We start from the raw sequence: 10,425 nt of genomic DNA on the forward strand, positions 1-10,425 counted from the left end.
CTTCTGCATCCCCAAAGGATGAGCCCTGTCCCCAATACATCATGCTCTTATATTCCCCTCCGCCCCCAAGCCGATTCGAGTTGTTTTATTCCCATGAAAGCTTTCCTCATCCCCTTCATCACTCATCCTTTTGAAACCCAGCCTGGGTCTAATGTTCTCCAGGAAGTTTCCCCAAGTACTACCCACTCTTGTCAGTTGGTCACTCTGTCTCTTCTTCTCTGGTCAAGCTGCCCAGCCTGGTCCCTGTTACAGCACCGATCACCCCGCCTGGAGTTCAGTTTTTGACTCCTCCTTGAGAGCACCAGTGGGGATCCTGATACTAATACACTGCCTGGTACATTAGCAGATGCTCAAAAACGTTAGGGAGTGAATGGCTGAATTAATGGATGAGTGAAACATGAATCTCTAAGTCCTAGTGTTTCTCCTGCACACCAGACACCATGCCTGTGCTTCAGTATTTGTGTGATTATCTGCTCCCTCCCACGAGTGAGACTTTGAAGGGCCAGTGCCTGTGTCTGACGCTGTATTTCAGCATGCCTCTGCCTCTCTCTCATCTCTGAGTTCCTTCCTCCCTTTCTGTACCATTCACGTTATGATCCTGTTTAAAGCCATTCCATGTCTCCCCACTGCCCTCAAATTAAATCTAAACTCTTGACCTGACCTTCAAGTCCCTGGGCAGTCTGGCCCTGCCTTCATCTCCAGCCTCATCTTGTTCCGTCTGCGTGTGGCTCACTAGTACATGTTAGCCTTCTCTGGAAGCTCTTCCTGCCCCAGGGCCTTTGCATATGCTGTTCTCTGGCTAAGACACTTCCCTCCAGCTTCACCTGGCTGGCTTCTTGTCATCCTTTTGTGTTGGCTAAAATATCCCTTCCTTTTAAACTGGGCTAAGCCTCCCTGAAGGAGCATTCTGGATTTCTCCTTTGCCCTAACTGTAACTTACTGTGGTGTATACATTTCTTGGATTAATGTCTGTCTCATGCACAAGATGTAAACTCTGTGAGGATGCTGGGGACCCTATCTGACTTCCCTCCTTCTGTAGGCTCAGCATTTGGCACAATGCCTGGCACTTAAGTACACAAATAAATTGCTGGTAATGAATGATCAAGTCTGTCTCTGGGACTGTTTCCGTTCCCTCCCCAGCGCCATCCTGGTACATAGCAGGTGCTTTTAAAGCCCTTGTGGAAGGATGAGTGAAGAAGTGAACGAATGCCCACGTCTGTCCCTTGTCACTTTGCCTTTTTCTGCATCCCTTCTTTTATCTTTCTGTCTCTTTACATAGAGCATATATATAGTCTGCAGGTATAACTAGATAGTCGTGTGTTATGGGTCCCTCTCCAGGAGTTGGGCTGGGCTGGGAGTCCCTCCCCCGTGCCCCGCCCCCACATGCACACAGCAAAACATCAAAAAGAAAACATCTCAAAACTGCAGAAAACACCACAGCCCTCCCCCTCCCCCCCACAAAAAATAAATAAATAAAACAAAATTTACAGTGTATTTTTATTGCCATCTAATTGGTACACAGCATGGATCCATATTTATTTCTTATGGTGCATCGGCGGGCGCTCCCCCACGCCCGAGAGGTGGGGAGGGGGCGCGGGGGAGCACCAAGCAGTCTCCAGCGCGCTCACGGGGAAGGAGGGTGGCGCCCCCGACCCCCGGCAGCCTCGTTGCACGCGCGCCCGCGCACGCGCCCCGGACACGCCCCCTCGGCGCCCCCCGTCGCGCCCCTACACGGGCGTGGTTTTCCTGTTGAGCGTGTTGCCGTTGGAGGCGGCGGCCTCCTTGGCCAGGGTCCCGGGGGCTGGCGCGGCGGGCGCGGGCGCGGCGGGCGCAGGCGCGGCGGGCGGCCCGGTGACCGTGACCGTGACGCCGCCGCCCGCCTCCTTGGGGAAGGCGTTGTGCAGCGTGAGGAAGCCGGACGCCCCCCCGCGGTCCCGCTCTGAGCCCGCCCCGCCGCCGCCGCCGCCCCCCGCGCCCCCCGCCGCGCCGCCGTACGCCCCGCCGCCGGCACCGGCGCTAGCCAGCCCCGCGGCCACGCTGCCCTTGGACGGGTCGCGGCTGAGCGTGTACATGGAGATGTCCGTGGAGGCGAAGCCCGGGCCCCCGGCGCCGCCGGGAGACGCGTCCCGCGACGGCGACGGCTCGCTGGAGCGGGAGCTAGAGCGGGAGCGGCGGCGGTAGCGGAAGCGGTAACTGGGCAGACGGAGGATGGCCGAGGGGCCGCTCCCGCCACTGCCGCCCGCGCCCCCGCCGGCCTTGAGCAGGTCCGAGCGAGACTGGCAGTGCGCCTCGCGGCTGCGCTCGATGTAGATGTTGACGGCCAGCACGCCGATCACCTCGGCCAGGATGAACGACAGCCCGCCGAAGTAGAAGGACCAGCCGTACGAGTAATGGTTCTTCTTCTCCTCGTCCCGTTTCGGGCCCGGCTCGCCCGCGTTGGCCGAGATGTACACGATCACGCCGATGATGTTGCTCAGGCCTGGGCGGGGACGGTCAGACGGGAGCCTCGAGGCCACCCCCTCTGCGCGTCCCGGGGTTCGACATCTCCCGCCAACGATCGGGCAGCCGCGGATCCAGCGCTGCCGCCCCCCGGCCCGGCCCGGCCCGGCCCCGCCGGCCCAGGCCCCGCCCCGCTCTGAGCTCCACCCCCGATGGTCCAGACCGCCCCGCCCACTGGCCAGCCCAGGCCCCGCCCCATGTTGGCCTAAGCTCCACCGTCAGATGGTCCAAGCCCCTTCCCAGATGGTCTAAATTTCTTCCCAGGTGGCCCAGGCCCCGCCCCAAAGGGCCCCCAAATCCTGCTTCGGATGGTCCACCATCCCCAGCTAATTCAGGTCCTACTCTGTTGGTCGAAAGCCCACCCTGGTCGGTCTAAACTCCGCCCCGGTTGGTCCAGGGCCCACCCCAGAAGGTTTAGGATCACCCTTAATGGTCCAGATCCCTCCGGGATGGCCCAAAGCCCTGCCCCAGATGGTCTAAACTCCTTCCCAGACGGCCCAGGCCCCTTCCTCGCCGGCCTAAACTCTGCCCTTGATAAGATGACCCTGGCTGGGGTTTCCTGGCCCTACCCTGACTGGTCTAACTCCACTCTTAACTTTATAAATCTTGGTGTTCCCTAGGCCTCACCCTCTGCTCGTTTAGTTAATGAGGTAATCCCGCCCTGACTCTCTAGGCCCTGACTCTGGCTGATCTGAACTCTTTCATGATTATCCTCTATTCTAGGTCTCCCCCATACTACTCTTACTAAAGCAGGTCTCCCGTCTACTCTAAGCCCCGCCTCCAGCTTGCTAAACCCTGCCCCCCTGAGGATCGCGGTCAGGCTCCTCCCCCGTCCCAGATGTAGTTAGCCCGGTCTTTCAAATCCTCCAAGCCCCACCCCCTGCAGATCTTGACCCAACTCCAAAGCATCCCCTGCTGTTTATGCTAAATCCTCCCCCTTCTCCTCTGGATTCCATCCCTTCAGAAAGGCTGACTCCTCGAATTTCCCAATACTACTCACTTCGAGTAGAAAGGGGGTCTCGCCCCTTAATGCCCTCCCTCACTACCGAGTTGGTCTGGATGCTTTCGCAGGACCAGACCCTTTTTGGGTACACCGGAGCCCACGAGGCCCCGCCCCCTAGAGCAGGCTCCTCCCCATCTGAATCCAAATCACTTTCTCCCTCTCAGGTCTGTCTTCTGTCTTCAAGACCGCAATTCTGCCTCAAGGGCCCACCCCCTCTCCCAAGCTCCTCCCCTTCCGTCTCCTGGACCGCGAGCTTTGGAATCTAAACTCCTGGCATCCCGGATTACGCGGTAGACAGACACCTGTCTGTGCTGGGTTCACTCGCCCAGAAGACTACCGGAAGGCGACACCTACCTCGCCCAGCGGGTGGCGATGGAGCTTGGGAAGAGCCTAGGAAGGCTCCGGGCTCCAGGGAGCGCCCGGGCAGGGTAGCTTTGCAGGCGCGCGCGCGCGCGCACACACACACCTGCGCGCTCGCAGGTGGGCCGCCCCCTCCCTCTGCCTCTCACCTGCTGCCACGAACAGGATCCCTGCTCCCAGAATGATGTTCCTCTTGGACTTGTAGACCCGGGAGGCCGCCACGCACACGCCCCCGAGCAGCAGCAGGATGGCGCTGAGGATGGGGAAGATGCTGGAGGCCCGGACGACTCCTGGAGAAAGGAGAGTATGGGGAGAGATGGGGGGTGGGAACCAGGGCGTCAGACACGGCCCCCTGGCCCCCTGGCGCCCCGCGCCTCCTGCTGCCTCCGTCTCCGCTTCTCTCTCGCTGGTTCTCCAATCCTCCTTCTCTGCCTGGTTATTTTCTGTTATTGTCTCACTTTCTCTCCTCTTTAAAATTTCTTTCTCGATCTGATTGCCTCTCTCTTTTTCTGTGTCTTTTTCTTTCTTCCTCTATTTTTCTCTCTCCTGGCATATTTTTCTTCCCTTTGTTTCCTCTAATCACTCTCCCTCTCTCTTTTTTTGCCCCTCGGAACTTCTCTATTTCTCTGTGGACCCTCTCCCTCTCTCTTTTTCCTTCTCGCACAAATATGCAATCATTTAAAGCAACAACAAAAAGCTCCCCACTCTCCAATCTTTGATATCTACCCTTTATGCATATTTATTCCTCTCCTGCGCATTTTCATTTTTTCCCAGATCTTTCTGAATCAAATCTCTAAATACCTCTCTCCCTCCCACCCCATCCCCCTTTCTGCCAGGCTTCACCTCTCTCTCTGGGTTTCTCTTCTCTCTTCCCCTGCCCCCTCCCTCTCTCCCTCTCCCGCTCTCTTCTTCCCTTCCTCCTCTCTGTCCCTCCCCCCACCCCTTTCTGCCTGGCTTCATCTGTAGCTCTGGGTTTCTCTTCTCTTACTTTCTCCCTTCTCTCTCTCTCTCCCCCTCTCTCTGCAGTCCTTGCCCCCGTCTCCCAAACCCTAGGCAACCAGATTCTGCGATTTCTGAGCCCGGTTGAGGCCGCAGCCAATCATAACTCTGGATTTGCCGCGTTCTTGGGTTAGCTACCAGTCCCACCACAGGCTTCCCCAGCCAGCTCCCTATCCCTAGAATGGCCCGTCCGCGCCGTCCGCGCCTCAGGTTGCCTCACGGCCCCAGGGCGCAGCGGCCAACCCCAACCCAGAGAGTCACTGCACTGAGTTGCCTCGAGTACCCAGGCCATCATGACGGCCAATCAGCTCCCGGGATCCCTTCTCAGCCCGCCCCAAGGTGAGAGGAGGGGGCGGGAGAGACCACTGAGCCAATCGGTGACCAGAGGATCTCAGTATCTGGGCTTGGATTGGCTGACAAGTTCACCTCTGCGTGTGGTTCTAAGTGCCGAAGCACAGCCCCCTCTCCCCTCGCACTTGCCCAAGCCCGGCAGTCCCCCCTCTCTGTCCCCGACCCCCACGTACGGAGCAGATACTCCGCGCTGTCATGGTCGTAGTCCGTGTCCTCCGGGAAATGGTTGATCTTCACGCAGACGCCTCTTTTCAACCCTGGAGGGGAATGGAGGTGATAGTCGTGGGCACTTAAGAGTGCGGAAACCCCGGGTGAGAAAAGACCCTCCTCAAACCCCTTCTGATTGGGAGACAGGAAGTAATGGCTCCTGAGCCTGTCTGTGCACCTGGGACAAACTTTCAACCTCCCGGCTCCGGTTTCCCTACCAGTTAAAATAAAAGAAAAAAGGAAAAGGAAGGAAGGGAGGGAGGGAGGGAGGAAATCATCCAACACTCACTAAAAGGCCACAAGAACTTTTGCCCTGTAACCTGTACGGGGACAGTCTCTCTGGCCTCTGTTTCCACCTCTGTAAGAAAAAAGGCGTTGCTTTCAGCCATGTCGTCACTCTTCAACTCAAAATCGGTTGAAAATGCGTGGGAAAACGAAGAGGCGGCAGAGGGCCAGGAGGACTACACTTCCCATGAGGCCCTCTGAAGTCTTCGAGTCCAATTGTGAGGCGAGAGAAGCCCCAGTGGATCCCCGGGGTTGTAGTCTCTTCAATCCTCCATACGGGAGGGATTCCCCGGCTCTCTGCGCAGTGCACCTGGGGTCCTCTGGGAGGAGATGCAGAGGCACGCTAGGGGCGCAGTATGCCTCCAGTGGTCCTGCAGCCTCAGCCCCTTCCTCCCCGCAGGAACCCACTTCCTTACACAGCTGCAGACCGATGTATAAATAAGTATAACTTTAAATACACTTTGTTTCCTCAATTCTCCAGGCTCCTTCCAACCTCCCGGCCACTGCCCAATGCTGCAGAACATTCTGCTTCCATTCTTCATTGGCGAAAAACTTACCCTTGCAAGCGAGCAGTGCACGGGACACCGGCTTTTGGAAGCTTTCGCTCACACGCTCACACACACACACACACACACACACACACACACACACACACACACACCTCCCACCCATTCTGGGGTGTAGCAGCTCCCCGCACTACCACCTTTTTAGCATGCATTGGTTTGATTTATGATCCTCCTCAGCACGCTAGGAGTTCCTGCAGGGGGAGGGCATGGGGTCTGATTCCTCCGTGTGTCCCCAGCATTGCCTGGCACAAAGGAGGCCTCAAGAAATGAGTGTTGAAAGAATTAAATTATGAATGAATGTAAGGATGACAGAAGGGGAGATTCGAGGCAAAAGATGACACGGAAAGAAATGGGGGTAAAGGAAAAGATTGGAAAGAAGGACTATAAGGCAGTGAATAATTCCACTAAGAGCTACCATTTGTTAAGTGCTTCCTAGATGGATTAACTCATCCGGAGCTCACAGGAGATCCACGAAATAATGTTATTGGTGTCGTGCAGTGACCAAACATTGAGAATTGGAGTCGCACTGCTTGATAATGAAGCCTGAGTCCATCATGTCCTTATTCTGTGACCTTGTTGGTCTTACTCGGGCCAATTTGCTTCAATCCCTTTTCCTATAACAAGGGGCTACTAGGACCTACCTCACTGGGTTGTTGTGAGGGTTGAATCCAGGTATAGAGATTTAGCACTTTGCCTGGAACACAATTAAGTGTTCAGCTGATAACCACGCCGTATACCCATTGTCCAGATGAGGAAGCAGAGGCATAACAAGCGTTCATCAATTCACAGCTGATGGGTGGTGGAAGCAGAATTCAAACACACCGCAGTTTGCCCCCACTGAAATGTAAGCTTATAGGCTGTTCACCACTCTTCAACATCTAGAGCAATGCCTAACACATAGTAAGTGTGTAATAAATATTTTTATGTATGAATGATTGAATGGGCAACAAGCACATGAAAAGATCCTCCATATCACTGATCATTAGGGAAATGCAAATGAAAACAACAGTGAAATACCCTCTCATAGATATGAGATACCATCCCATTAGGATGGCTACTATAAACAAGCAAACAAACAAAATAAAACAGAAAATAAGTGTTGGTGAGGATGTGGGGAAATTGGAACCCATGTGCACTGTTGGTGGGAATATAAAATGGTGCAGTCGCTACGGAAAATAGTATGGAGGTTTCTCAAAAATTTTAAATTACTATATGATCCAGCAAGTCCACTTCTGGGTATATACTCAAAAGAATTGAAAGCAAGGTCTCTAAGAAATATTTGTACATCCATTTTCGTGGCAGCATTATTCACAACAGCCAAAAGCAACCTAAGTGTCCATCAATGCATGAACGGATAAACAAAGTGTGGCATATACATAGAATGGAATGTTATTCAGCCTTTAAAAGTAAGGGAATTCTGACACATGCTACAACCTGGATGAACCTTGAAGATATTATGCAAAGTGAAATAAGTCAGTCACAAAAATACAAATACTGTATGATTCCACTCATGTGAGCTATCTAGAGTCATCAAATTCACAGAGACAGAAAGTAGAATGATGGTTGCCAGGGGCTGGGAGCAGGGAAGAATAGGTACAGAATTTCAGTTTTGAAAGATGAAAAGTTTTGGAGCTTTTTGGGAACCCAGTGTGAATCTACTTAACATTACTGTACTGTGCTTTTAAAAATGGTTAAGATGGGGCTTCCCTGGTGGCGCAGTGGTTGAGAGTCTGCCTGCCAATGCAGAGGACACGGGTTTGAGCCCTGGTCTGGAAGCGTCCCACATGCCGCGGAGCGGCTGGGCCTGTGAGCCACAACTACTGAGCCTGCACGTCTCAAGCTTGTGCTCCGCAACAAGAGAGGCCGCGACAGTGAGAGTCCTGCGCACCAAGATAAGATGAAGAGTGGCCCCTGCTCGCCGCAACTAGAGAAAGGCCTCGCACAGCAATGAAGACCCAACACAGCCAAAAATAAATAAATTAATTAATTAAATTTTAAAAAAAGAAAAAGAAAATAAACTTGCTTTAAAAAAAAAATGGTTAAGGTGGTACATTTCACATTCTGTGCATTTTACTTAAAAAAAAAAAGCCATTGAATGAATGAATGAAGATACACCTTTTGAGTGCAGATGTTTACCCATCAGCACATCCAGTAGGGTGTGTGGGGGGGGTCAAGTTCTCTCCTTTCTTGAGTGGGATTACAGTACTCTTCTCTCAAAACATGAATGATAATTCAATGAGATCGAGCATGGAGAGCACACGGCATGCAGACTCTCCACGGACTAGTCATGCTGGCAGTAATGATAACTAGTACGTACTGAGGGCTCACCACACACTAGGCACGGCTCCAAGCACTTGACAGGTAGGTATTAACACAGTATGCGTGACCAACCCTTAGAAATACTAGGCAGTGACGGTATCCCTGCTTTACAGGTGAGGAAACTGAGGCGTAGAGTTGAAGAAATTGCTCAGTTCTATAGATGGTAAATCATGGGGAGGAGTCTCTGGGCCTCAAAGGTGAGCTTTTTTTTTTTTTTTTCAAGGTGAGCATTTTCTTTTCTTTTTCTTTTTCTTTTTTTTTCTGGCCAAGCCCTGCGGCTTGCAGGGGTCTTAGTTCCCCAACCAGGGATCAACCCCCCTGCCGTGGAAGCGCAGAGTTCTAACCACTGGACCGCCACGGAAGTCCCAGAGGTGAGCATATTTATGGCGGCAGAGTGTAGTGGTTATGTTGGCCACGAGCACGGGCTTTGGAATCACATTCTCTGGACTCACACGCCAGGGCTGCCACTTCCCAGCTGGGTGGCTTTGCGGATTTGGACACCCCTGAGCCTCGGCTTCCTCGTTTGGAAAATGCGGATGGTGATAACGACCACATACGGTTTGCGAGCATTCAGTGACACACGAATGACAGAGTCAAGCGCGGACTGCACGGGGGTTATGCGGCACGCCTCTGCGTGTTATCCGACCAGCTGGGCTGGGAGCTCCTTAGGTGCAGGCATGGTGGTGATGCGTCTCTGAGTCTCCCCAGGGCCCGCCTAACACAGACCCGGGCAGGCAGCGGTGGGGGGGAGTGGGGAAGCGGGATGGGGGGCGGTGCGTAGGGGTGTGTACTGCGGCGAGGACCACGGCTCTGCCCCTCGTACGTTGGGTGGCCATGTGGCTGACTCACTTCCCCTTTCTGGCCTTTAGCTTCCTGCTCTGACAAACTCGGGTGATAATAATACCTTCCCCCTGGAGCAACTGGGAGCATTCAATGAGATAATAAGGCACGCAAAGTGCCGAGAACAGGGGCTTTATATAGTCCGCTCGAATAAATTGGGCCGTGGGTCCAGATTCTGGAGGCTGAAATTCCTGAGAAGGGAGCTAGACCCATACGGATCCCCCAGCCCTGGGGTTGGTTCTGGGGCACTTGAGATGTGGCAATTGAGACGGAGTGTGAGTGTAAAATGGGCACCAGATTTCAGATTTGGTATGAAGAAAAATGCATACTATTTGATTAATAATCGTTATATTGCTAACATGTTAAAATAATATTTTGGCTACGCTTGGTTAGATAAAATGTACTACTAACCTTTATATTAATGTATTATATTGTATAAATTGTATTTATTAAATTAGATTCATTGAACCTTCCCCTTTGTACTTGTTTTAATGCCACCGCTAGAAACATTTAAGTGACGTAGACAGCTTGTGTGATGTTTCTATTGGGCGGTGCTGGTTGGGAGGCTGGGAATTCTGGGTTATCAAGGAGGGGAAACTCAGGGGTTGGTCATCTGAATTCATAATAATAAGAAGAAGAAGAACAGAATATAAACGACATAGTCTAGCCTTTACCCTGTGCCTGCTGGCCTTTTGAACGCTTTACATGTAATAACTCATTGAATTCGCTCCACAGCCCTGTGGGTTAGGGGCTGTTACAGTCCCCCTTTCACCGATGACGGAAAGAAAGCACAGAGAAGTAGAATATATGGCTCAATGTCACCTTTCTGTGCGTGGCAGACAGGAAGTAACCCAATCAGGCTTGTTCTAGAGTCTGTGTCCCAATCACTACTTTCTACTGCACTTCTCAGAAAGACTTGGAGGGAGATGAGGATGGGACCTAAGAATTCCTGGGGACAGAGCGTCTTCAGGGGGCAATGGCCCGGGGGGGGGGGGG

At 53.2% G+C, this 10,425-nt stretch overlaps 1 protein-coding gene across 1 annotated transcript in view; it reads right to left on the reverse strand.

The window, feature by feature from the left end:
* Nucleotides 1-1,689: 1,689 nt before the first annotated feature.
* Nucleotides 1,690-10,425, reverse strand: part of CACNG8 (calcium voltage-gated channel auxiliary subunit gamma 8) — a 15,970-nt gene continuing 7,234 nt past the window's right edge. Inside the window, exons 3-5 of the mRNA XM_007459035.1 lie at nt 5,386-5,469; nt 4,012-4,152; nt 1,690-2,479 (exon numbers count right to left, since the gene is read on the reverse strand). Of these exons, the coding sequence (XP_007459097.1) occupies nt 1,728-2,479; nt 4,012-4,152; nt 5,386-5,469 (977 nt within the window). The 3' untranslated portion in view covers nt 1,690-1,727. The remainder of the gene's footprint in view (nt 2,480-4,011; nt 4,153-5,385; nt 5,470-10,425) is intronic.

Source organism: Lipotes vexillifer, unplaced genomic scaffold (genome assembly GCF_000442215.2).
Source record: "Lipotes vexillifer unplaced genomic scaffold, Lipotes_vexillifer_v1.1 scaffold1280, whole genome shotgun sequence".
Lineage (NCBI taxonomy): Eukaryota > Metazoa > Chordata > Mammalia > Artiodactyla > Lipotidae > Lipotes > Lipotes vexillifer.